We start from the raw sequence: 27481 nt of genomic DNA on the forward strand, positions 1-27481 counted from the left end.
GCGCGGAACTGTTGCTGCTTCTGCAGGGGCCTGGTGCCGAGGGCTGCCCGCCTGCCCACTCGCTGGAGCATCGGCGCTGTGAGGGTGGGGAAGAAGCGGTAGGTTCCCCGTGGCTCAGGAAGCCAAGCTCTGCCAAGGGTCCGTGCAGAAGCAGGGCCTTGAGTTGTAACTGGCAACACCTTCACCATTCAAAATAGTTTGTCTCTAGAACAGTTCCCTTTTAGTTCTAAATTGCGGTGGTTTTGTTGTTTTGTTTTGTTGTTGTTTTTTTTTAAAAAAAGGATGCGTGTTGATGTATTTCTGTGTGTGCGTGCATCTGTGTACATGAGTAACAGCCAACTAGCTCATATGGTCATGACCAAGCTATATTTCAGAAGAGAAAAGAAACACATTTATCACACTTTTCCTAAAACGAAAAGCTAAAATTTCAAGTTCAGTATTCGCTATCTTGTCTTCCCTCCCCACCCTCCCTTGCTATTTCTGGGTTTTTTCCCTTCCAACTTACTTTAGCACCATAACACATTTTAAACATTACAATCCCTCTTCAGATACTACACAAAATGTCCCATAAAAATAGTGCTTTTTTTGCCAAAAAAGTTATATAATATATTATATATATAAATCAACTAAATCCGTGGCAAATGTGCAATGCAGACGCCTTCTCCATTTAAAGTGAGCATCAGCTCACTTTTTTCTTTTTTTTCTTCTTTCCCCTTTCCTTTTCCTTCTCTCTTTCTCGCTTTCTCTCTCCTCTTCCTCTCTTTCTCACATCATCGGTGATTTCAAAAGGTGCAAGTCGATTTGGAATCTTGTAATGAAGCACACACACAAAAACGCAGATGGGGGCTCCTCGGAACTTCTTCTCAGGTACATTTTTTGTTTAAAGGTGCAAAAGAAAGTTATAAAAATAAGAAAACCAAAAGAAAAAAAGAACAAAAAAAGAAGAAAAAAGTGGGGTGGGAATGAGGCAAAAAAATTTTATTCCTCAACATTTCTCCCCATTTTATTGTTTTTTTCACTTTATTGTCAAGAAAGACATGGAATGGACTCTTCACGAGAAAAAAAAGGTTAAAAAAATTTTAACTTCATATCCTTTTTCCCTCTTGCTCTTTCTTTTGTCTTCTGGTGTTGGCACCGGGGATGTCACGCAGCACCCGGCAGCAAAAAGTTCAAGTGCCAAACTGTCCCTTTGCAAGTACAGGCTTGGAAATACCGGGGAAGCGGGGGAATGAAACAGGTGTGGGAAACGAAACAACCCTCCCCCCCACCCCAAAAGGACGATGCCGTGGGAGCGGTGCTGCTCGCCACGCCGCTGCCGCCGTCATCCCCTCCTTGCTGTGTCAGTTGTTTGGTTGGGGCCAGAGCGGCGTGAGGGTGCCCCGCCGCCCCGCTCCTTGGCTCAGCGGCCCCGGGGACGGAGGGGCTTGGGGGTCGGGAATCACCAGTCCTCCCGCCCTCCCCCAGGAGATCAAAAATCGAGACAGCTGGTCAGGGTTCATTTCTGGGGGCCAGCCGTTTCCGGGGAGGCTCGCACCACTGGAGGCCTCTGGCTGGGCAGGGAGATGAGGGGACGATGCAGCACCTTGGCTTCCTCAGCCGCTTGCAGCCCCTCAGCCTGCCACCGGTACTGGCGAGCCCGCAGGATGCTGGGCACTTCCCGCTGCAGCCGCTGGGAGCTCTTCTTCTGCCACACGTCATACTTGGAGTATTTGGCATGCGAGGGCTTCTGGAAGCTCTCCTGCAAGGAGAGGGACAGCAATATTAGCCTCTGCTTACGCCTGCTTGCACTCCAGAGGGTGGTTCCCCTCTTGGACTTCCATCCATCCCATGGAAACATTGCCCCATCCCAGGAAACAGTAACAGTCAGGTTGGATGGGGCTCTGAGCAACCTGATCTAGTTGAAGATGTCACTGCTTATTGCAGGGCAGTTGCACTAGATGACCTTTAAAGGTCACTTCCAACCACAACCGTTCTATGATTGTGACCTAGCCCACCTCTGGTCCCCCACTTTAATAAAAGCTATCTTTTGGCAGGCTATTTGGCATGACTTGCCAATGGTGGCTGTCTCCCAAAGGCTCTGCAGAAGCAACAGAGCTTGCAGCTGGGGTTTGTCCTCTCCCACTCACGGCCTTCCGATCTTTTCTCTCGCTATTTATTTCAGAGAAGGGCCATCATCCCGGCACAGCCTCCCTACCTTGCCGAGGGCTGGCAGGCCTGACAGGGAGGTGGCGGAGAGGTCACGCTCCGACTTGACGGACTTGGCGCAGTATGTTTCCAGCAGAGCCAGGTCACAGCTCCGAAAGCAGCACTCCTCCACAATCCCCCGATTGATCCGCCGGTTATTTCGTCCCACCGGTCTACCTGCAACAGCAGAGACCCTTGCGTTATCCACCAACCTGGACAGGACCCTCTCCCTACCTCCATAGCACCTATCCCCTTGCAAGCATCCCTCCACCAACCACCAGAGACTGGTGGGTTCTACGTGCTTCAAAAATAGCAGCGCTTCTCCCAAACCAGCTGACACGCACCCTCAAACCAGCCAAGTTTCATGTTAAGACTTTCCCAGACAAATGTTATTGATGCCAACAGGCTCCCCATGTGCCTCCAGTTGTAGTTTAAAGGCACTTTGAATGATGGGGATTTATCTCCCTCCTATATCTCTGGCATGGGTGGACTTTTTGAGCGCAGCTAAGGCAAGGAAGCTCAAGCCCAGCCTGACCGCCAGCTCTGTGCTGATTACTGTGACTGTCTTAGATGTTGATCCTGGCAAGTGGATTTTATTAAAAAGAAGCAGCACAGCATTGCAGCTGCCAACCTCCCTCTGTCGGGTCAACACTCAGGTAGGTGAAGCGAACCAAGGCGGCTAAATTTTACCAGATGGGACAGCTCTAAGACAGCTGCAGAAAGAATACAGGCTCCCACACCCGCCAAGAATAGCTATTAAACTTAATCTTTTAATAAGTGTTCCTCTCCCGTTTCTGCCTGCAGAAGGATGCAAAAGCCCATGTCTGGTGCAGCAACGACCAAGTGCATTTCATATAACAGCTTCACGATGACCAAAGCACTCCAAAGGAAAAGCTTACATCACTTTCACTGTTTTCCTCCCGCTCTTGAAATAAAAGAGATGGGTAAATTTGGATTTCTGATGCAAAGCAAATTTGCTTGGGAATTGTGACTTCCAAAATGTAAACAAAACTATTTTCTTCATGGTTTTGCACACAGCATATTGTGCTTTCGTGCTGTTGTAGGGTCTGCAGTCAAGGTTCTACACACTGCCTCTTCCCAGCACAAGGTGCTCTGAGCAAGGGAAGCAGAGGCAAGCACCAGTGGGGCTTGGAAACCAGGAGAATTTAAGAGAGCAAGTTGTGTAAGTGCAATGCCTATCAGTGCTCACCACGCCATGCCAAACCTCCACACCTCAGCTGGCCTGCAGGAACACACAAAATGGTCCATATTGGCCCTGTGCATGACCCATGATGCCCCCACTTGTACTCCAGAGGAAGCAGGCACTCAAGTATTAGGCCTTGGTGAAGATTTAAGGATCCTGGCTTAGAAGGAGCTGACCACTTTCCCTGGGGTGTACCCCACCCTCGGTGCCCACCCAAAGTGCCTCGGGACAAAGTGCAAAGCACAGGAGTTATCTATGCATACTGTGCAACCCCACATGTGACAAGTAGCCCCAGATGTGCAATGCAGATATGCATGTGGGATGCAGCCCTGTCCATTCAATGCAGCCCCGTGTGTGCAACGCAGACATGCATATACAACACAACTCTCCATGCACAACGCAGCCCCGTGTGTGCAATGCTGACATGCAAAACCCCACGACCATGCCTCACTGCTGACTCTGGAAAAGCCCTGGCAGCAGGGCACCCACCCTCTGCTAAAACTGGTTGTGACCCCGTATCATGGAGCCCTCTGCTCTATGCTGGTGCATTGCCACCATGCTCAGAGGTCACAATAACAAGCATGGCACCAGGGTGATGGGGCAGCTGACTCATACCATGAGACCCACCTTTGGGAGTCATTTTAAACGCTCTATTTTCCACGTTTGTCCCCCAAGTGCCACCATCTGTCTTTTTTCTTTTTCTTTTTCTCTAGAAAAATTACAGGTACAACCTTAAACCAGCCCCACAGGAAGGTGAGAAGGATGGTTCACTCTTGGTAAAGGTTCAGCAAAGAGAACACTGTTAGTAGTTTAATTTTCTCTATATAAATACTTGTGTCCAAAAAGCACACTGGATTGGGACCTCTCTTTAGAGGCAGGGCAGGTGTGTTGGGTGCCCGCAGCTGCACAAGCAATGCCAGTGTAGGCAACCTGGGTGGTGATGCCCAAAGAAGGCAGGGGAGAGGAGCCAGCTTGGGGGCAGCTGCATTCTCCTCTATGCATGCAATGTCCAGTGAGGTCCATGGAAGAGGTTGCGCTGCACCAACACCCTGCACTGCTTACGGTCCCTGCTCAGCACCTATCAATCCCAGTGCCCAACTTGTAGGCATGGCAGGTTCCTGAAGCATTAGGCTGCTCCAGAAAGGCATCGTGAGCACGGGCAGAAGGAGAGTTTGGAAGGGAAAGAGAAAAAAATTCAAGTCACCCCCCCTTGCTAGCACGTCCCCAGAGGGCTGCATTCACACTCCCGCTGAACAGAAGGTTGCACAAGTGATGACACACACGATTTGAGGAGAAGTTGAGGTTTTGAAAGGTTACATGTCTCCTCTCAAAAACAGAAGTTTCCCACTTGCAGCTATGTGTTTGTTTGGAAAGAAGAGAGGAGGAAAAAAAGCAATAAGGAAAGCGGGACTATATTCACTGCCACGCCACCCAGGGCAATTTGTGGCATGGGTACGCATGAGAAGATCATGTCACCATGTGTTAGCAAATGCCCAGGTGTAGCACCATCAGGGTGAGCTCCCAGCAGGGACCAACTGCGCTGCTACGGCCTTTTCCTCCCTGACTACTGCGCCTGCCCAGCCAGTGGGCACAAGTGTGGCCCCCAGCCCCAAATGTGCTGCCCTTTCTCTCTTCCATAAAGCTGCTGCACGCCCTTCCCCTTGCTGGCACCACTGCCAGGTCCACCACGACTGTCTGATAGGACACATTTCCCATTACATAATTGTCCATACGGATCTTGCCAAATGCCAATACAATCCTCTGTGGGAGAGTTACTTTAGGAAAAAAAATAAGCAAACATAGCAAACAAGGATGTAGTCACAGAAAGTACCTGAAGACAACAACCCAGGGAAGAAACACCAGGACATTGCTGGCTAACAGCAATATCGCTGCTGACCTGGATTGGGAAAAGTGTTTGTTCCGTAACAATTTACACAGGGACTAAAGGTTAAATTTCCTGGCTTTTGGTCATGGGTGGCATCTCACTTTACTGCCACTGCCAAACCCAAGGAAGGTTTTGCCACTCTGTCTCTTACCCGCAGGGGAGAATTGTGTGGGCAGCGGGCTGCGGCACCGCTCGGGCACGCGAGCCACTTCCCATCGCAGCAATGACCACTTCCTCCTGAGGAAACACGCTTCCTCTGGGCCTTCAATGAATGGCTAGGCTCTTTTTCCCAAAACTGTGCTTCACCAAAACTTCCTACAGCACTGCTGAGGGTATGAGCCCAGAGATGCAAAGTCCAGTGATGCAAAGCCCGGTAGTGCAAAGCCCTTCTGCTGCCTGGGGTTATTGCAGCCTAGCAGTGGGCTATCCCGACAGGGAGGGCTGGGCATCCCAGAAAAAGTACAGAGCCAAACCCAGAGAGACCACATACCTGCAGCTCAGTTATGCCACTGTGCCAGAGGCAGTGAAACTGCCATGGCCACGGGGGACAGGAGGGTCCGTTCCCTAGCATCAACACCCCACTGCTCTGGGCTCCCCACTCTCACCAGAGTGGGACAGATGCTGCGGGGAGGGGTGCACTGTGCTGGTGCCACCCTGGCTGGGTCCCCTTTCCTCCGGTCAATCAGGCGGTCAGCCGAGTGGAAGGGGACTTTGGGTGTAAACAGTCCCCGTGCCCCTGTCGCAGGAATGTTGGGAGCAACAAGGGGGCCTTTGTGCAGCACCGGGCCCCGTCCCAGTGCCCCCAGCCTGGCCCTCCCCCACCCCGGCACCGCACTTTCCCCCCTGCTTTTTCCTAGTATTATTCGGAGGAGCGGCGGGTGCGCAAGAATGTGCCCCGTCAGCACAAGCGGCTGCAAAGAGCTAAATTCTTATCAGCTGTTGGAAAGGAGGAAACAGGAGCTGTTGTTTACAGAGAAGTCGGCTGCCTCTCCCCCTACAGCCCCTTCTCCCTCCCTGCTAGCACTGCATGACAGCACTTCACGGCCGAGGCTTCCTCTCAGTCTACCCTGCATTTTCACTCTGGGCTGCACTCAGAATTCCTCCATGGGCTGTGCCGCTGTCCCTGGGTGAGTGCTGGGGAGCAGGGAGAGTGGTTCCAACCCTGCCAGAGAGCCACAGCAGGAAGCCACCACCTTGACAGCAGCTGCAGGCCAACCCAAAAGCCTTAAAAGTCACTGAGATGAGGCATCACTAGAGGAGAACAAAGTGTGCTGGCTCCTGCCCCTGTTAGTCCAGCTCTTTTGCAGCCCCAACTCTTGGAGGCAGCTTCAACATCCTCAGCCTCAAGCACCTGCACGCCACAATGCTTCCTTCCCAGGGTACCTGAGGGCTGGAACTCGCTCCTCATGCCAGTGGACAGACAGGCATTCCAGTTATCAGGGGTGCACCCTGCTCAGTCTAGGTTGCATATTTCCCCAGCTTCAGATGCCTGGGGGATGAAACACCGTCAGTACACTGCATCCCCTTGCATCTGTGCAAAGAGTGTTGTATTTCAGAGCTACCTTTGCTAGCAAAGTGCTCACTTTTACGAATGCAGAGCATCAGAAGTACTTAAATAAGTGCTGCAGCAAAAAAACCACTAACGGATTTTCATACCATTTTTTGTTTTTTTCCAACATTACCAGTCAGATGCTTCAACAACCCTTGTTCAGCAAGCAGGATCCTTGTGTACCCCTGGGACAAGGCTGCGCAAGTCATTTACTTCCCATATGAATGACTGCATTAGCACAGGCTGCTCATCAGGTCATACATCCCATGCTGTGAGGTGCTCAGCTTTAAGATGTAAACCCCACAATTGTGCAACATAACTGTGCCCTATCGCATCTACACAGTGACACATGGGTTTAGGAGTTAAGATGAATGTGATCAGGAGAATTAATCACTTATGAGGCCAACTGATGGAGGTAGAAGGTGAAAAATTAAATGAAAAGGGGATGTACAAAACCCTTCATCAAGTAGAGGTATTGCCCAAATGTCTTCAGCCCTGCATGGCACAAGTTGGTCAGATGCTGAAGGGGTTAAAGTGTTGGACTGGGGGAACTTTGCTTTATCCCCAGCACCTGGGCTCTCTAGAAACATTCATAAAGGTGAATGGGGGAGAGACAGGAGAGGACAAAAAAAAAAAGCCAAGAATCCCCTTGCAAGCACCAGAATGGCCACTTGGCACCAAGAGACTTGTCTCCCTTCAAAAGTGGTTTTATTTTGGCCTGGGCAGCTGGGTTATTTGAGGTGAAAGGAGGTCAGTTTGACCTTAAAACAAAAGCCCCGTTCCCTTTCATCCCCAGAGAGGGGGAGGAGGGAAAAGAAACCATGGGAGGAAGACGGATGCTCCTCTATATCTAGAGGGAGAGGAAGAGCTAAGAGAGCGGGAGAGGAGCTTGCCTCCTTGCTGTGCCGGTAAGGCCAGACCCAGAGTTGCCACCCTGGCTGAGTGCCGGCACAGGGCTCATTGGCAGAGGAAAGCTGGAAGAGGAAGGGCAGCTGATATGCAAACCCCCACCACTTGGATCAGTCAGAAGAGGGAAATGCATCCAGAGCACCCCAAAAGTGCTGCCTGCCCACAACAGCCAGGGAGCCATGAAAACACCTTTCTGCTAAGTCATGATGGGGCAGGGTGATTGCCCCAGCTAGTTCTAAAGCCATCTGCAGTCCAACCACCTACCAGGAATTACACAGCCTGAACTCCGCTGTGGCTGGGTATGGGATCCCTGCACCTCTCCCTGCCCAACCTCAGCAGACAGCACCAGTCAAGTCTGGCAAAGCACCCACGTTGCAAAGGGACATCCAGAGTCATCTTCCAACTTTGCAGCAACCTGTTCCCTGCATAGGCAGACTGGAATAAGAGAGAGGCTGGCTCTCAACTCCAGTACTCAAAAAAACCCCACCCCATTACTTGAAAGTAACTTTTTAACATCTTTTTACAAGGCAGAGGCAAGACTGCCAAATACATGGCACCATGTGCAGCTGGTATCCTCTTCCCCCCCATTTGGCTTTGCATCTTTCCTGTAGTCAGTCTGTGGTTCAGTCCTCAGTGGGGAGCAAAACACAGGGTCTTCCCTCTCCCGAGCAGAGCAGAGGACTGAACCAACAAGGTATCACACTCGAGGCACCTTTGCCCATAGATCACTCAGCATCCATTGCTACTGGTTTACTCCTCATCCTTCCCGTTTACCAGCTAAGCCATTGTAATGCTAATGCCAATGGTCCAAACACCCAAAGCATCCTGGTGGAAAGCCTGCTGCAGCCAACTGGCCTGAAGCCATCTGCACTCTGCAGACAACAGCAATGCTGCAATTTTTTTTTTTCTGCACTAGCTGCACTGCAAAAGGATAAGACATCACTCTTCAGCAACAAGTTTACCATCAGGTAGTTAGGAGGTCATGAAGTGCGTTTTGAGAGCAGCATAGAAGGTGCTGCTGTACCAAAGCAAAGCCTGTCCAAGAATGAGTGCTCAGCTCCCTGCCTGCTGTCAGATGCAGCACTTAGGCAGCAACGTTTCAGAATAAGCCAGGACCCAAGCTCAGCAGAGAGCTGGCTGCAGACATCTTTGCTATTGTAATGACTTGCCCACATGACTGTTGAGCCAGCCACATAAGGTTCCCCAGTGATATTCAACTTCCCCGAGCATATGTGGGACCCAGTTTCCCCATGGTACAAGACCATGCCCAAAATTGACGTGAGGTGGGTTTATGTCACCCTGAACATGTCCATTTTCTTGCTCTTCTCCTGGCCTACTGCCACGTATAAGGAAATCATGAAAAGCACCAGGCTGGGAAATCCCTCCTTTCCCTCTTGGCCTGGCTCCACTTAAGCAGGGTGTGGGATGGGGGCAGCATCCTGCCTGCTGCTGGCAGCTGCCCAGCACTTACTGAAATAGAAGCCCCTGTCCCCGCAGACGAATTGCAGTGTGTCCACCAGCTCCCCACCACAGAGGGTCTCCGCCGTGCCGTACGCAGCCGCTGAATCCAGTGCGTAGGCCAGGAAAGCCAGCAGCAGCAGCAGCATCCGCCTCGCCGCACACATCCTCTGCACCTGGGGACAGAGGCACAGCATTAACACTGCAAGACAGATCCCTCTCCGCCACCTCCCCCAGGCAATGCCCCCCGCCCACAGCATGCTGGGGGTTTGATGCCCGGGCATGTCAAGATGCTGCAGGGAAGGACCGGCAGCACTGCGACGGCCGCTGGTGTGAGGCCGGCTCCCGGCACTCGGCCTGCCGGGCAGCCGCTCGGTCAGACAAGGTTTGCATTGAAGCAGTTTTTCCATTGGAAAATCCCACTTCAACCTACGTCTAAAAGGCTTTTATTCCCTCTGCTCTTTCAACAGCATGATTTTTTTTTATTTTTCCCCCCCTTTACATGGGAATTCATTCAAATTATTATCAGTAGGGTGTTTTTTTTCCTCTTCTGATGACAGGTTTTCAGGCCATACCTGAAAACATGTCCCTCCAAAGCAGAAACAAGTGAAGTTTCAACCTGTCCTAGAGCTGCTTTTGAGGAAAGCTGGGAACAACAGCCTTTGTCCTGGGCATGGGAGGCTCGGACAATCAAGGGGCTGATTGCACAAGCCGTGTTTGCTGACAAGAGTTGGGACTGAGAAGACATCCCTCAGGAAAAATGCAGTACCATGGGAAACACACTTGCAGCATCACCAAGGAGGACCAAGGCAGTATCAGACAGTGCAGAGCACTAAAAAAGAAACTCCATGGATATTTGCTAACTAGCCCAAAGATTTCCCCTGGCTCCACTCCAGCAACCAGCTTTACCTCTGTGTCAGCTTCTGTAAGTGTAAAACAAGGCTGTTATTGCCTCACTGGATGGGACAAAACCCATGGATTATTCAAGGTATTATAGCCCCTCAATGATGAGCCTCACGGTATATACACAGCCAAATAACACTGGTGACCAGACAGGTCAGCTCAAAATGAAGAGGATAAGTGTGTCAAAATAGCAGACGGTGTGTGGCAACCCTAATCTTAAGCAGAGCATCCCCTCTCTTGCTAGCATTCAACCAAGATGCTGGGTTTCACATCCAGCTATCATCACCATAGCATCTGAGCAACTCGAGAATAACATCAGTTAATGAATATTACCTCACCCTCCTGGGATGCTCAGAGATGGAGCTGAAGCCCAGGATAGATTAAATGACTCGCCCAAGGTCACAGGGGAAGTCTGCAGCGCAGCCAGGAAATTAGCCCAGCTCCCCCGAGGCCCTGCTACAGTCCTGCCAGCAATAAAGACACCCTTGCTACCGAATTTTTACTAGCACATAGTTTGAATCCTTGCTGCTAGAAATGCATCATGCTTGCAAGTCGCAGGCTCTACTGAGCAGTGGGAGGACAGGGACCAGCAGCAAGAAAAGCCAAGAAGTTGCAAGGTCTGGATGGGCTGTGGGGGGCATCCGCCCTGCTTGAATGTTGATGCTCATAGTATTGCTCAGCCTGTGCTGGCAGAGACCAGCAAAGCTGACAAAAGCCCTCCTGGGCTCTCAACAAGAGAGGCAACAGCCCTGGGCACAAACTGGTCTCAAACCAGCAAGTGATGAGAACCAGGATGAGCTTTTCCAGTAGCAATGATCCCTTCGGCATACTGCGGGGGCTTTGTTCTGTATTAAAGTAGGAGCAGAGGGATGGCACCAGGCTGTGACACCATGCTGCCAATCTGCAGTGTTTTGCCACCCATACCTTTTCACCTTGAGTTTTTTTTTTATCCAGTGGCCAACAGGTGTTTACTGGGCCTCTCCAACATGACCACAGCATCACCTCCACTGCTGAAGTCATGCCTCTGGTGCAGCATCATCATCAGTCAGATCCCCAACTGACAAAAGACCAACGATCCTGCTCCCTTCCCTTTTTTTCCCCCCTTTTCCTCTTTTTTTACATGCATCTCCTGTTTGCTGGTGTCCCCAGGGCTTGGGTAGTGCCAGCAGCTCATTGCCAAGGTGACAGATATGTGCCACCCAGTACTGCCATTGAAGGCACTGATGGGGGACTTCAGGACACCTACGTAATCCCCCATCCCCAATTAGGCTAATGCTGGCTAATGAGCAGGCCAAGCCAAAGCCAACCCCTCCAAGAAGGGGGTGCTTGGTGGCACAGGTGACAAACCCTGTTTTTCCTCCACATTCAGTCTAAAGAAAGGGGTGAGATGCTCTGAAAAGCAAAGAGAGAGCGAGATTTTGTCAGCGGGGCGATATCTGATGCTGGGGAGACCTGATACCTTCTGTGGAAAAACACTCATGCTCCTCGGAAAATACCCGCTCCTGCACAACTCGCGCCACAAGCATAAGGCAGCCTCTGGCAGCTTTCCCTGCCTCCATTGCAAGCTCTTTTTGGGTGGCCACACACCCCATAACTCCATCCAGGAAACACTCCTGAAGCCGCTAGGACAGGGACAGCCCCAGTGCTGTCATCCGAATCACGGCTAACCTGGAGGGGTGAAATGCAATCAAGTCCACCTTTGCCCATGAACCAACTGCCAGCCCTTTCCACTGCCATTACCTTGGCATCTCCCTACTCCCTCCAGCAACCGTGTAATGAGAAACCAGGCAGCAAAGCAAAAAGCATCTTTATCTGCTACCCAGTGCTGCAGTTTCTCTCCAGTTTGATGGAGACACAATCCAACCCAAACTGTAAGCCCTTCCCTCTCACCTTAGCCCTACTACCTCTTCTGAGGAAAAGTCCCTGCAAAGGCTAGACAGGCTCCCAGAGTGCCATCACCGGCTCATGCCCCGGTGACTTTTCAGTTGATCCTTCCCACCCTCACATGCCTCTCCTAGCAGGAATGAGCAGCACTCAGGCAGGAGAGCTTGAACCTGCCTTGCCATGGCTGCTGGAGCAGGTGCTACTTCCCCAAACAGGGTGCCGTGGCACAGCTGGGTACCTGCAGCCCGTGACCAGCTGCACAGGTTGCATGGGGCCTCAGTTTTCATGGCCAAATCCTGCTCAGTATGATGAGTCGAAGCCCTCTGAACACCTCCAAGACTCCATTCTCCACTGAAAATATGGGACAGCAGAGCTCTTGGTTTCTAGTCCAAGCGTTAGGACAGGCACAGTCTCCTCAGCTGTGGGACAGGAGTAAATTCACACCAATGGCTGAAAATACCTTCAGATTTTATTAGAAAGCCTCTCTTACATGACATGGAACAGGAACAAGGCATAGAGAGGGAAGTGGGCCACTTCCCTAAAGAACAAGGTCCTGTCTCTGCTAGGAGAGAGACTACAGCCACCACAGTTCCCTTCTTGCCAGCGTGGGTTGAACCAGCCATGCTGGCTGCTGTTCCTCCTCATGTGCCCAGGGAGAGCTCAAAGGCTTTAGGATGTAGTGGGAATAGCAGTGCTAGGCATGCTGGATGCTCAATAACGTGAGCACCAAATTCCTTCTAACAAAGGCTTGGACCCCATACAGCGTGCAAGAGAGTGATGCAAGAGGAATTTTTTTGGTTGCACAGGTACCCTGTGTACCATCCTAGGAATCACATCTGAAGTTCCTCTGAATAACCTGCATCTGAGAGCAGCATATTCAGTGCAGAAGAGGCTCAGACAGGACATCAGCACACACTGCTGGCCTCTCTTTCCCAGGGAGGGTCTGCTTTGCTCTCCATGTCGCTCTCCTGCATTCCTCTGCATTCCCAGGACCCTACACAAGGCCAGGCTGCCACTAGAATCAGCTTAGCCATGAGATGCCATATGCAGGATGCTGCCGCTGCCTTGGAACTCCTGTGTATTCCTGCCTCACTGCTGTACCCATCCAGCAGAGAGGTCCAACAGAAAGCATCTTCTACAAGTGGCTGTGGTGTGCCAGGAGTGAGACTGAGGGCAGGTCTGCAGTGGAATAGCCCTCCCACCTGGGACCATTATAAGATATTTCAGAATCTGCTCCAGAATCAGCTGGATCGGCAATTACTGTCCAGCTGCTGGGGAGTGAGGGGCCAAGAGGCCACAATGCACTAGAAGGTCCAGTTGCCAAATCTCAGAGAACAGCTCAGGCATCCCTTACATCCAGGCTTGTTCTGAGCAAATCAAACCACAGTGCCTCTTGGGCAACAAACACCTCCCCAAAAATGGAGACTAAACCTCCTGTCTGACCTAATTCCTTCTTCAGTCTGGCCTTCATTGCAATTTAATATGAACAGAACAACGTAGGAGGGAATTGACAGATGGCCCAGTCTGTAAAATTTGGATTTGGACAGAAAAAAACCCCCCTCATTTCTTTGTGGAGCACTGCAGCATTTAAAAGGGAGCACAGCAAAAAGTCACCAGCCCAAACCCAGCTGTGTGTGCCAGAGGGAAAAACCCCAGTTTGCACATCCCAGCATCCTTCACACTCCACCTCTCCTCCAAAAAAAAGTGAGCAGACTGATGTTTTGCTACTCACATGATTGCCTGTGAGAGATGCTGAACATCTGCCTCTCTGCCCCAGGAGAGTAGGGAGCTGACCCGGTTTTGAGCACAACAATCCTGAAGGGGCAGGATGCCAAACTCACACATGCCAAGTGAATGCCACCCCAAGTGAATACCCATGGGGCAACCCAACCTCGCATGGAGTGCCAGGCCATGACGCCCTGAGGTACCAAACAGCAAAGGAACAGTGGAGACCAGTGGGAGAGGCAGGTGCCTTGGCAGCTGAAAACCACCCAGGAGCTGCATCTTGGGCAGAGGCACAAGGATGAGGTGCCCAGCAGGACCTGAAGGGAGAGAAGCCACCTCATGCTGTGCCACAGAAGGGCCTCCCTCTTCATCTAAAAGAGAAATGAGGAGATTTCCACAGCCTGAAAGAAGCAAGTTTCAAAACACAAAACTTTTAACCAGAGCTGTCAGATGAATAAAACCAACCTGGAACCAGCGGTTTTGTTGTTTAGCTCAAGCTTGAAGAAAAGAAAGAAACAACCTGGCTTGCATGACATTCATGTGGCTGAGGATGGCAATACTGCTGCTATTTTTAGCACTCACTTTTTTTGTCTTCATTGCTCATCCCCATCAGCAGCCCACTCTGCCCCACACCTGGGGTCACCTTTCTTCTTCCCATCCTGTGAGACAGGAGAGTCACCTGTCTCCTCTGCCTGCAGGACAGAGGCTGAGGCAGGCAGGGGAGTGCTGCCCACACCCCACGTCTATACATGTTACAGCGAGAACTACCATGACTGTGGAAAAATCAAGCTGAAAAAGGTGAATGGGGTATTCAGTACCATTTACTCACCCCACTGGGGAGTAAGAGTGTATTGCACAAATTTTGGTATGCAGCCCAGAAACATTTGATTTATTGTATAAAAAAAAGGAAATGCAATCTTGCTTAACGCTTCTAAAGACAGCTGGCAGGACCCAGTGAAGGGATTTAAGTTCGTTTTCGTAGCCTCACTTAACTCCTTTCTTTATTGTTCCTCTCTCCTTTCTGCATTCTCTTCCAGAACCTGGAGTATATCAGGGAAAGTTAACAGCAAGTTAAGCTGTTAAATCAGAAATCGGGTGACTGGAGTCTACTGGCAAGTGATATTCCCACAACACGTTGAACTTGCTTTATATCTTGGCAGGACAACTTTAACCCTTTCAGAGCTGGGCTGCAGTGCCAAGGCAGATTTCTTCCCCCTGTGCCCCCCACCTCTCGTGACCCCTCAGACAAACGTGCTTAGGGAGGCCGATATCACTTTGCCCTGCTAAGACACTCATCAGCTTTTAAAAGCAAAGACAATCCAAAGAAGGATCGGAGAGGTCAGTCCCAGGACACGAGCTCGGAGAGGGTGGGCCACTTACAGTGCTCGTATGCATTGCTGGAAACACACCAACTCCTCGGTCCCTCTAAAAATAAGACCTCACCTGCTGTGTTTGCTTTATTTAAAAAAAGAAAAGTACAGAAATGCTTTTCTCTGGTGCTCCATGAGGCAAGCTGGGCTCATGCTGAAGCCTAGAGGAATCAAGGGGAAGACACGCACTGACAACTCCAGGTTGACTGCTCAAAGCAGCAGTCCTCCAGCCAGGCTGAAAAAAAGATCACCTGTCAGGAAAAAAGCGCTGGGACACACACACAGACACATTTTGGCTCTCAAATTTCATGCGGTGGTAGGAGGGGACCTGCGGTGTCAAATCTTTTATCCCTTAATGAATTTTCACAGGAGCTGGGATAGCCCCTTTTGAAAGGCTGAGTGAACTTGTGTGGGTGTCAACAACATGGAGCAAGATTTACAGCTCTGACCCATTCACCCCCACCAAAATTGTCAAGTTGGGTCCAAAACAGCACAGAGGAGCTCAAATCAGAAGTGTCAGTCAGTTTTATACCTCCAGATGTCCTTAGCACAAAGTCACCCTCACAAAACCCCATGACCCAGGCTCCTCAACTCCACTCTAAATCAAGACAAGAAACCCAAATAAAGAAACCCAACACGCTTCACCCCTCCCCACCCCCTACACGCACAACCTGACAATAAGCAAACCCAAAGAAAAACGGGCCTCGGCCTCCCAAGCACATCCCGGCATTGGGAAGAAAACAACAGACTTTGCATAGGAAGACTGGGTTGAAAGCAGCGGCTCTCCCGAGGTGTCTGTTTAAAACCACCCACACAAACCTTGTTTTTACACTTGATTGCTCCACACCACCCGAGAGAGACCTGGCGTATCAGCAACCCTGCTGAAGTACCCGTGGCTGGAGGCGAGGCAGACACATCTGCTGGTACAGTTACGCTAAATCCGAGTTCCCTCATGTGCCCCAATTCCCTACTGCTCAGAGTGCTAAAACCTTTCCAAGTTGCGCTCTTAAAACAATTACTGCAGGGAAAAGCAATTGGGAGGGAAGCAGAAGAAAAAATTTAAAAAAGAAAAAAATCACAGAAAGTCGAAGGTTGCACGCCAACCATTAATTCTCGCTCCATTTTGGCTTCGCTTTCTTGTTTTTCCTCTCTGTATTTTTATCCCTCCGAGACCGAACACACCGCAGTGTTTTGCAGAAGAGAGTTTAATAACCTCTCCAGTCTCCGGAGCCGGGGAACTGCCCGTCCCCTCCCCGCGCGTCCCCCCGCTCCCACCGCCGCTCGGCGCGGAGGGAGCGCCACGGGCAGCCGGGGGCCGCGCAGCGCTGCGTGACCTCGCATAGCCCCGGCCCGGCCCCCGCACGGCCGCGGCCGCCCCCTCCGCCGCTCCCCACGCGGGACCGCGCCGGCTCCGCGCCGCGCCAGGGCGGTCCCGCCGCAGCATCCCCGCCGCCGGCTGCGGGCGGCCGCGGGAGGGACCCCCGGGGATGCCCCGCGCACCCCACCGCAGCGGGGCCGCCCCGCCAGCAGCGGCTGGGCCGGCGCTCGGGGTCCCTCTAGTGACACGCGTGGGGACGGCGGGCAGCGAGGCCGGCGCGGCTCTGCCCGGCGCGGCTCGGGATGGTTCAGCTGTGCCCGGGGCGGCGCGGCTCGGCATGGCATGGCACGGCGCGGCATGGCACGGCTGTGCGCGGCTCGGCTCGGCATGGAACTGAGCGGCACGGCACGGCTCTGCCCGGCACGGCGCGGGGAATCCCACCGCCCTCTGCCCGCGCAGGGGCAGCGCGGAGCGGCGCTTACCTTGGCACTGCCGCTGCTACTCTCAACTTCTTGCGGCAGCGGCGGGCCGGGAAGGAAGGCGGGCTGCCGGCAGCGCTCATCCGTGTGTGCCCCGGCGCTTGACATGCTGCTCTCCTGCCCTGGCAGCGATCGCGGCTTTGGCTCGCTTTCCCCGGGCCCTGGCACGTTCTCCTCGCCTTGCCTTTTTGGTATGTCAAGTCCCTGCTGGATTTTTTCTGAAGGATGTTATTTTGTTACGATCAGGTATTTTGTTATTCTAGAGAAAGAGCGAGCGAGCGCTTTCCTTTCCTTTTTTTTTTTTTCCTGGGTTTTTTTTTTCACCCTTTTTTTCTTCCCTTCTCTTTCTCTCCTCTTGCTTTGGCTGCCCCTTGAGTGGCTCTCACTTTTGTGTTTACTGAGTGCGTCCCCCTGGCCGGGGCGGAGGAGCCGGCTGCCTCACTGCCCGCTGCTCCCAGCTGGCTGCCCCACGAGCGAGGAGACAGGCAGGGCGCTCCGGCTGCCCCCCTTTTATACCCCCCCAATGGGCATGCTCTGCCGGCGAGCACCAGCCCGGCCACGCAGCCAATAATGTTGCAGAGCTGTCTAACCCCCTCTCTTCCCTCCCTCCCTCCCTTTCTTCCCTCCTTCTCCCTCGTAATCCTCCGGAGTCCAGCTCGGGGAGGGAAGAGGGGACAGAAAGTTTGTGCCGCACGGTTTCTTTGCGGGCTGCTACCCCGGGTGGGGGCTTTGAACCCCCGTGCCGGCCCCAGGTGGGAAGTGGGCTGCGGGAATCCCCCGCCTCCCCGCAGCCCCGCAGGTGGGGGGAGAAGGTGTGTGGTCCGCGCCCCAAGCCCCTGTCCAGAATACTGGGGGGCACCCCTTGAGCGCCTCTCGCTGCGAGGCGGCGAGACCCATGCCCTGGCGGGGTAGGAGGGGGGAGATCGCCCAGCCCGTCCTCTTTCAGGTCTCCCGAGGTGCGCACGGGCACAGGTGTCCGCGCCGGCCGCCGAACTGCTCCGGAAAGCTCCCTGGCAAAGGCGCGGGCATTCCCGCCCGGCTGCCCCGGCTCCCGTGCCTGCCCCGGAACTCCGTCCCACCCTACGCGCCCCAGTGCGGGCAGGCGAGCCCCCGCCTCGGCAGCAGCGAGCCCCCGCACCCACCCGTGCGTGTCCGTGTGGACAACATGGGCGCTTCCTCTCCGCATTCGGATTTTGCACCTCGCAGAGCACCTTCCCGCAGCGGTTCCCTCGCTCTAGGTCGCCTCTGCTTCCCGCCGGCTCCTGCAAGCGGGCACCGCTGCCTTTAAGGCAAAGGGACTTTTCCCGTGCCTGTGCAGCAGCGCGGGCAGAACGCGCTCCCGCTGCTCCGCGCTGCTGCATGACAGGCACACCGTGCTGCATCGGCCGGCACCCGCCTGCTCCCGAAGATCTGCCCTTCAAGCCTGTCCCAGGGGAAGGGATCCCGCTGGCTTTCCAAGGGCAGCCCCCGGGTGCCCTCACCCTCACCGCTGCCCCAGTGGGTGCCCCTCTGCAGGGGCGCTCGTACCAGGATGCGCCACAGGTACGCACCCTCCTTGGAGCAGAGAGGAGCAGAGCTACCTGAGACCGGGCAGCAGGCTGGTCCACCTCAGGCAGCGTTTACCATAGATAGTGGTGCGAAAGGGCAAGGATGCAGCAGTCCTCACCACAGCATGCAATAAATACTCCTTATTTTTTTTCTCTTTTTTTTCAAGTTTGCACTTTCCAACTCCCCCCCCCCCCCCAAGGATGGGGGCCTCAGTGTGTCTCCGAACAGTTAGAATTACCCTAAATATGCACGATAAAATGTGGGTAGGATTATACTTTTATCCTTTCTCACTAGGCTTTGGACGTCCTTTCCTCCCCAGCATCCTTCTGTTCGCTGAGCTGTCCTCTGCGATATGACGCTGCACATCACACCAAGCAGTCCTGGTGTCAGGGCTGCGGGCTTCAACCGAAGCGTCGGCACACCTGAGAGAGAGTGTGGTGATGCTGAGGAAGTGGTTCCATGCATACCAAACTCAACCACAGGCATCAAATCTCAGCTCCTACACTGACATTTAAACATCTAAATAAGTGACCTGACCATCAAAGAGACTGGGCATCTGCTGACATGTGTTAGGGCTCCAGACTTCTCCTAAAAAAGGTCATCTCTATCGATGCTTATCTCAGGCTTTTGGAGTTTCTCCTAGATGCCCAGGACTTAGTAAATCCCAGTTGTGGGTCCTCACAAACCATTCTCAAAAACCGCTCAGCAGAGGTGGTCTTAACAAAGAGCAACCACCTTTCCTTACTGCAAAAGCAGAACCCCATCAAAGAAAAGGACCCAGCCTTGGCAGGGGGGTCAGCAGGGCTGTAAGCTACTGTTAATAGCTGAAGGAGACCAGCTCCCTTCCCCCAGCTCACCACAAGGACCTCCTGAGAGTAGACAAAAGAAAGCTTGGAGGGTTAATCTCCCTGAGAAAAACAAGTGATTTTCCAGTAAACAACTGCAATAGCAAACAATGGGGGTGAAAAATAGCGATCGTAAAAAAGTCGACTTGGAGGAAGAGGCGACCCACTAAGAGAGGTGTCCTCTGGCTGGGGGAAAAACACGGCAGCAGTTTGGTGAAGATTCAGCAGCAGCAGCTACAGCAAAATAAACCCCACAAGTTGCCAGTGGATCTACTTGTGTTTGTGCCTTTTGATCTTTTAATTGCTTCTTAGTTATCCTTCAGTGCAAATAAATAGTGCATTGTGTCAAGAAAGAGGAGGGGGGCGGGGAAGGGAAGAAAGAGACACAAAAGAAAGAGCTGTCGCCCAGAAGAGAAAAGGAACAGGTTCTTTCCCCCCACCTTAAAGGAGTGAATGTATCTGTAGTGGGGGGAGCGAGGGGGGAGAAGGGGGAAAAGGGGATAGGATTAAAAATCAAAGCGAAATTGGAGAGAAGCACATTAAGCCTCGGGCATCCTTACAGTAGGAGGAAAGAGCGAGGTGGTAAAACCCTTTGGGAGTTTATTCCATGAGTTATGAGAGGATCCACGAGTGTAATATTGTTAAAGGTCAGCCTAAACCTAATTTAAACTAGGGATGTGTGACCTCCGCCCTTCATTTAATACAGTCATAAGGAACATTACACTGCAGATAGCTGGAACAATAGCTGCCTCCACCCCAAACTCCAGCCCTTGGCATTGCCTGCAAGGAGGGCCTGTGAAGGAGAGCAGGAGGAGGACCAGTAAAGCCAAGGATGTGGCAAACTTGAGGACAGAGAAGCAGAGAGGGGTAGGAAGGCCTCTGGACCATAGCACAGACCATCAATGTCTTGCAAAAACACAGCATCCCAGGAAGCATTTTTGTTTTAAAGTGGATGGGACTACAGCAAAGCATCATCTGAAAACGTTGGAAATGCAATAAAAATAAACCACTGCCTCTTGCATTTTTCTGACCTCCGTGGTCATCGGCGCAGTTCATGAGAGAAATCATGGTTCTGGGTTGCCATTAAATCCCTTGCAAGGAGCAAGGACAGTGTTCACAAAGCAAAGTCAGGCAAAGTGAGCTGAAACTAAGTGAATCTAAGGTGGGAGCTGAAATAAAAGCAATACCAGAAAGGTGCCCTGAAACCACCAGGAAATGCCAGGGGCTTGGAGAGAAAACCTTGCTGCTGCAGCAGCTGTGGAAGCGTTGGGGCGGACTGCAAAGCCTCCTGACAGCGCTGCCCATCTGAGCTGATCAAAGCACCTCGTGGGTGGCCACCAACACGTGGCTGTTGGGCCGGAAGCCTTTCCAGAGAAAGGGGGAAAAACAGGAAAACTTGGGCCAGCCTGGACCTTGCAAGCAGGGATGAGAGCTTCAGCAAAGACAGAGGAATGTAAATAGCTGCAGAAATGCAATGGTCCTGGGCCAGGGTGGATGTTAGCGATGCTACCAGGGAGATGAGCCAAGCACATACCTTCGGGGAAGGGGACCTTTACATGACTTTTCCCTTTCTCTCCACCTATAATCCAAAGAGGGGAAAGGTCACCTAATCCCAGCCGAACCAAGATACCCTGTGGTGTTCATTTGGTCTATTTCAAAATTACACCACAAATGACAAGAATGGGGATTTGTCCAGATCTGGGCACTGCAGTTTGTGATGTCCAAGATGAGACTAAAGGAAGGTGAGGCTGGGCTGTGGGTTTGGGTCTCCTTTGATGATGACTAGAAGTAGTCATTCCTAGTTAGAATGGAGCTTTAATGGCAGAGGAATAACCATACTTGGCACAGAGCATCTTTCAGTAGCTTTAAGAAAGCGATACTTTTTGCTTTGTACAACCCAGGAACCTGACAATAACACCGTGTCCTTGCATGCTAAGATATATTGATCTTGGGGCACACTAAACTGTTGGAACAAGAAAGATTCATTGGCAAAAGGGTATGTGATATATGGAAGGTCCCTGAATAAAATTGAAGTCAAAGAACAAAGAGTGGGAGAAATAATTCACCTGGGGCCCTTGATCAACAAGAAGCAAACAAGAGCAGAGGCTGGGCAGGTCTGTTTAGGACTCCTGGCACTCCTGGGTGGAGAGAACATTTTGAGGCTGTGCTCCCAGCCCAGAAGGTTTCTGCTGCAGGATTGTTATATGGGCAGGAAAAAATGGGGTTGCCCTTAAGCAGGGAACCTTTTTTTGGCATGTTCAGAGAGAAAGAGGGACTCCTATATCAACTCCTGCCCAGGTCTACTGATGCCTTGGAGCACTTGTTGGACTTAGGTGTTCAGGAGAGTTGTTGGCATATGGATCCTAAGGACCTGGAGGATGCTGAGCAAAGCAAAAATGAAATTATTGCACGGTAAGTTATTTCACTGTGCCAGAGGAGTTTGTGACAGTTGTAAAAGGCACAAGTGTAGTGTTTTCACCCCTGTTTATATGGAGGACAAACTATGGATTTTTTTATAGGCTGGACAGACTTGGTATTCTGGTAATGTCTTTTAAAATTATATATCCCCAGCGATTAGAGAAAAGCTCCAGTCTGAGCAGTCTCACATGGCTCAAGAGGCTGCAGGAAGGAAGATGTGGGATAGGGAGATGCCACTGTGGCCAAGTGTGAGGGAGGAATTGAAAAAGTACAAATACTGTTCAGCAAGTGAAGCTCAGTGGGTCTGCGTGTTGAGATGCTGTCTGCAGCATGGCCCAAAGAAGGAGGCCAAGGGGTCCCGGGGTCAGATGACCCCAGAAATGGAGAAAAGTTCCTCCTTTCTCCCCATCATCTGCAGAAAAGCAACCATCTCTTGGTCATCCCTGGTTGCCAAAGAGGACTCCAGCTCAGCTAATGACTTCCCCAAAAGGAGTTTCCAAGAAGAGTGGAATAGGATATATAAGGAGAAATGCCTGCCCTCTCCCCAGCTTCTTTTCATTGCAAAGGGAGCCCAGAAGGCTCCAAGTTTTGTCTGATTATTTGTATCAAAAATGTGCAACAAATACAGTAGCAGAGAAGAAGATGAGTCTGTGCCTATATTAACAGTAAGCACATCACCATTTCCTGTTTTCCTTATTTTTTTTAAGCATTTCCATCAAAATACCCACTGGAATGTCACGGGAAAGAAGTGGTCCAAGATTGTTTAATGACCAGTAAAAGCTCTAGCAGGTACAATTAGTTCTTCCAAGCACCAGAGGACTAAGTTGGCTCTTTATAGCATTGTGCAAATATGGGTTTGTCTACAGAGCAAGCTCTGAGTCAAAACATCTTGCAAATGAAACACGTTACAGGAGACAGTGGGAAATTTGGACTAGAAGCTCTTTTGGATGAAGACAGTGACCCATAACTGTGTTCCAGCAGTGGTGGCCTGACAAGGATGTTCCAGAAAGGCAGTGCTAGTAGCAGACAGCCCTGGGAGGAGCTGAGCAGCAGGAATCTGGTCTACACTTGCCTCTGAGCAGGAGCACACCATGTTCTCTAAGGGTGTCTGTGTGTCATCCTCCGGCAAGGCACCCTCATGCACCCTCGTACCACTTCACTCAGTCTGCACTTGGAAAACTCAGGGTTCACTCTTAGAAATGTCTTATCCTGCTCGCAGGAGTGTCAGTATGAACTGCTCAGTCTGGCTGCATATTGCTGGATTCAGGGGGGAAAAAAGGTGAGCTTTTAGTAAGTTATTCTTTCTCAAAAAAAGAGACAGAGCAGATGTTTCCGAGGACCTCTCCAGCAGCTTCAACAGAACAGCCATTCACAGGGTGGCCAGTGGCAATGCCAGTGATGGGCTGTGCCAGAGATGGATGAAGTCCTTTTACCGATATTGCCTTGGTGAAGCTTCTTGGACACCTTTCCCCTTGGCCTCATGCAATCAGTATGCTCAGAAAAGCTGCCCAGGTGATTAGGGTGGTATGTCCAACCCTCTGCTCGTGTATTTCAGATGCACACTTTGGAGGCACACGCTTTAAGCACCCATTCAATACTCTGCAGAAAATCAGGCATAAGAGCCAGCTGCAAATACCACCATGTGATGGCTTATTTTTCCAACTGGCCAAGGGAGGTGATGGCATTGAGTACAGAGAGTGATGCGTTTTAGACAACATATGTGGGGCCCTTATTTGCTGCAGAGAGGTGGAGTGGTGCAGATATGTCTCTGTTGTGTAATTAATGGCTTTGAAAAAAAAAAACCAAGCCTGTTGGCTAAGCCCGAATACCTCTGAGGAGTTCTGGAATCCCAGCTATGTATCTTTCAGGCGTTTCTTCCTCTTTTTTTTTTTTTCCCCCTTTCTTTTGCATTGCTGCTGTGCTTCAGTGCAGGTCTTTGTTTGCAGCTCTCATTGTCTTCAGCCAGAGGGTTGGGTGGCAGCATCTCCCCCAGGCCAGGGCTTCCCACCTTATCAGGGACCCCTGTCTCCACCTCCAATTGCCATCACTTCTTCAGGCTGGGGCTTTTTGGGCAGGATAAATGTGCTGTCAGGCCTAGCAGTTAGAGCCCTCAGGTCTGAGCTGAGCAGTGAAGACCCCGAAGGAGGATGTGGGGCTGAGGTCCCATAGGCAGGCAGTTGTGGGCATGGGGATCAGGGGCATCATGGGGCTCATATAGAGCCTTCCTCTGCCACTGCATCCACACATCACCTTGGGCAAATCACTTAATTTCCCTCTGGTTTTCATCCCCATCCGTCAACTCATGACGGGAATAAGTCTATCCCCCATTGCCTTGTTGCCTTAGAGGCTGGAACTTTCAAAACCTACAGCTGGCAGGGGCTGTTTGCAATAAGGTCCCCACTCTTTGCACCTTCACCTTGTTCCCATTCCTGAAGCAGGTGACAAAGGGACACTGTACCCACCCATACTGCCAGCATCCCCTCCAGACTACACTGCCCTTGCCATGGATGATGACGAGGAAGGAGGTGCAGGCAGTTTGTTTTCTTGCTTAAACAAAACTCTGTCTCATAATCATAATGAAGGAGGGGAGGCAACAGCACTTGGCAAAGCAACTTACATTAAGTGCACTTCACTAGAAATGTTTATACTCCGCTGCTGAAAAATTCACCGAGCATGGCAATAATGTGGCTTGGTGCTGGCAGAGCCAAGCTGGGGATTGCACCCTGAGCCAGGTCCCAGCCAGGGTGGGCTTGGGGATGTCACCAGCTCATAGAGCTATTTCACCTTCAAGGACAGCTGTGTAGATGAGGGTAGCATCTCCAAGTAGTGTCACAGGGCAAGCAGCTATAACGCAATCCTGTGTGATGGGGAGGAGGATTTTTTATGGTGACAGCTGTGCTTCAGAAAGGCTCTGGTGAGAGAAGCAAGGATTTTGTAGAGATATCAGCACTTCTGGAGCAGGAGACCTCACACAGGGTAGGACCTTTGGGACTGCAAAGCTAATTACTAATTACTTGGAAGGTAACCCTCACCAAAAGACCATGCATGTAGCTTTTCAAAACAGCAGGTGGTATGCTTGCATAGCACGTGCAGGCGTGTGTGTGTGTGTGTGTGTATGTGTGTGTGTGTGTGTGTGTGTGTGTGTGTGTGTCCAAATGTATTTTTGTGCTGAGGGGGAAGTGAGTGCTTGACTAAGTAGGTATAGCCAAATGGCAGGTGATTCAGATGCTACCCCCTATTTCCGGCACCACTTTGGTTGTGTCACTTGAGTCCTCATCTCTTCATCGGCCAAAGATAACAGGCTCCAAAAAGGCCCTCTGTGCAAGCCCTGAAGTCAACAGGCAAAGGGTTAACTGAATTCCCAAGGCAGGTGGGAGCTTAAGTCAGAGTGGGTGATATCGTAGACATGTTATTTGAAAAGCTAAGAAATTGTGGAATTCCTCACCTAATCCAACTTCCCCACAGTTTAAAGAAAACTGCAGTGCTAGATATCACTACAGCCAAGGGAGACCCCCCACGAACCTTTCCCTGCATAATCCATGTGTGGGTATAGGCACAGTCAGCTGCCTCCCGTAGCGCTAGGCTTCTGACCCTCGGTGAGTGTGTTCTGGGGAAGCTAATGGGATGCAGCCTTCTAGTGCCTTGACCTATATGAGCTGGAGGTGTCTCCTCCATCCCTGTGACATTGCTGTGTGTGATGCAAGGCCCTTCCTAACCCTGCAACTGACCGCCTGCCTTTATCTGAGCCATTTGCAAGGACATGCTGCCAAGGCAATGGTAGCCAGAGAGTGATTGAAACATCTGCAGGAGCAAATGTTCAATGAGACAACAAAAAAATAATTGGAAATAGTGCTTTCAACTTCATCTGGCTGTAGTTTAGGGCATCCCAAGTTATGAGATGTGGCTGCAGTGAGCCTCTGTAGCTATACAAGTACCTGGATGTAATTAATTATCAGCAAGTGTAATAACAGCAATGGAAATAGCATCCTGGGTTCAAATCTGCCTGCCTCTCCTCCATTTATTTTTCCAAGTGAGTCTCTTGCTGATCCACCTCAGTCCACTGGGTAGATCTTCATGCAGAAGAAGACTTTTTTTTTTGCCTAGAAGTAAGTTGCATAGATTTTTGTTTAGAGTTTTTTGCATTAAAGGCAACCATTTCAAATATGTACAGATCACACGGATGTTTTTTAGTCAAAACAAGCACAGTAACCACAGGAGGTGCCAGACTGGAACAACCTCTTCTCCACTAACCTAATCCAAAGGGGAAATAAAAAAAGATATTTTACAGGGATAGAATGAATTCCTTTGTATCTACATGTGATACGAGGAGAGGGAAAAATCTGGCAATGGATAGCAGGCATCCCCCTTTCCTTTTAGAGGAAAGTTGCTCTCCCTCCAAGAAACCTTAGTGTCAGAGGTGGGGAGTTATTTCAGGCCAGACCTGCTGGGTCCCACTCCGGAGCTCCTGTCATCGGAGATGATGAGTGCCTGCAACTGCTGATTCTTAGAAGCTGCTTTGGTATCCCTTTCTGGGTGAACCTCGCTGTTTCCAGTGAGTCAGCCCAGGGGCTTCAATCTCATTTGGGCAGGCTGAGTACTACCCTCGCTCCCTAATTATCTCACATGAGCATCATCTCATATTTGTCTGAGTCACTGGGGTGTTTCAAGAGCTCCCATCCCAATCCCATGTTGAGACCCCACTTCAGTAGGGCAGCAGGTCCTGCCTGCCCCAAGCCAGAACCATTTTGGGGAGGGCAGTATTTCTGAGGATGCCTCACTGATCCCCCCACAGGGGGCACAAACCCCCTCCAGTAGCTGATGTTTCATGGCCGCTTTCTCCCACTCACCGCCACCCTCGCCGTTCCCAGAGACCCACATGAGAGCAGTAATAGCACTGTTGGGGTATACAAAGTGAAAGATGACTCACTGCTAAGCCTTTGCTCCCACCTTCGGGAGGCAAACAGATAGGGAGTAATCTCCTGGGGAAGGGGGGTGGAATTTAAGTCAGACTGATTTTTTTTTTCTGAAAACCTTTCATTTAGTCTAAACAACCAGCTTGGGATGTTGGCACTTGCATTTTAAATTAAGCATGCTTTTTTGGGCATGATTCTGCCAGAATAGCAATGGCTGGAGCCAGGTTCTGGTCAGCAGAGTGGAAACAGCCCTGGATCTCTGCAATAAAATGGAATACCAGTCCTTGAGCTTCAGTAGTTGTCCTGGCTAATGGGTAGCATGGGAGGTGAGAACTAGGGAAGGGTGCTAGTTTGCAAGTGAGCTACATGGTCTGCATGAGGCCACTTCAAAAAGTTGGGACACTGGAAGTGATTTCTGCCATGCTTGGAGGGTTTTGAGGGTGGTTCTCATCATCTGGCCTTCTCTTCTCCCTGCCACTACCATGTGGCCTCCAGCTACCAGACATGCTGGCCCCCTGTGACTTACCACTCTCTGCCCACCAGTTTCCAGCACCAGGATTGATTCTATGATGCTTTTGCAAGACCACCTGATGGGGGCAAGAGCCTCATAAGCTCTTAAGCCCAGAAGGCGGATGGAGCTCCCTTACAGGTGGCAGCATCTCTGCATCCCAAACCCAGCTGCCCCAGGCACTGGGACTCCCACAGCTGTGGGATGGGAGCTGGAGGTACAGGAGGCTGCAAGAACCACTCAGATCAAACACAGTGGGCTGTGGAGTGTGAGCACTTCACTTGGTTCAACCTGGCTGAGCTCTATCAGGCTTCTGCCTGGGAAGACACTGCTGCCATGTGCTTACCCAAACAGCGGCTGCTTTCCCACCTGCTTCTTGTC

General features: G+C 51.3%; 1 protein-coding gene across 1 annotated transcript; it reads right to left on the reverse strand.

The window, feature by feature from the left end:
• Window positions 1-273: 273 nt before the first annotated feature.
• On the reverse strand, window positions 274-17345 carry IGF2 (insulin like growth factor 2). Its single transcript, XM_017812983.1, has 4 exons — window positions 16872-17345; window positions 9203-9365; window positions 2195-2361; window positions 274-1738 (listed from the first exon to the last, which is right to left on the reverse strand). Exons 1-4 carry the CDS (start codon window positions 16974-16976, stop codon window positions 1496-1498), a joined length of 678 nt encoding a protein of 225 aa, XP_017668472.1. The 5' UTR covers window positions 16977-17345; the 3' UTR covers window positions 274-1495.
• Window positions 17346-27481: the final 10136 nt, after the last annotated feature.

This window comes from Lepidothrix coronata, unplaced genomic scaffold (genome assembly GCF_001604755.1).
Source record: "Lepidothrix coronata isolate B3197 unplaced genomic scaffold, Lepidothrix_coronata-1.0 Scaffold1, whole genome shotgun sequence".
Classification (NCBI taxonomy): Eukaryota; Metazoa; Chordata; class Aves; order Passeriformes; family Pipridae; genus Lepidothrix; species Lepidothrix coronata.

Coding starts and splice junctions, on each gene's coding strand:
- IGF2 (XM_017812983.1), bottom strand. CDS start 16,976: ATGTCAAGCGCCGGGGCACACACGGATGAGCGCTGCCGGCAGCCCGCC. Junction 2,362..9,202: donor GGACAGGGGCTTCTATTTCA/GTAAGTGCTGGG, acceptor CTGCTGTTGCAG/GTAGACCGGTGGGACGAAAT. Junction 1,739..2,194: donor GCCTGCCAGCCCTCGGCAAG/GTAGGGAGGCTG, acceptor CTCTCCTTGCAG/GAGAGCTTCCAGAAGCCCTC.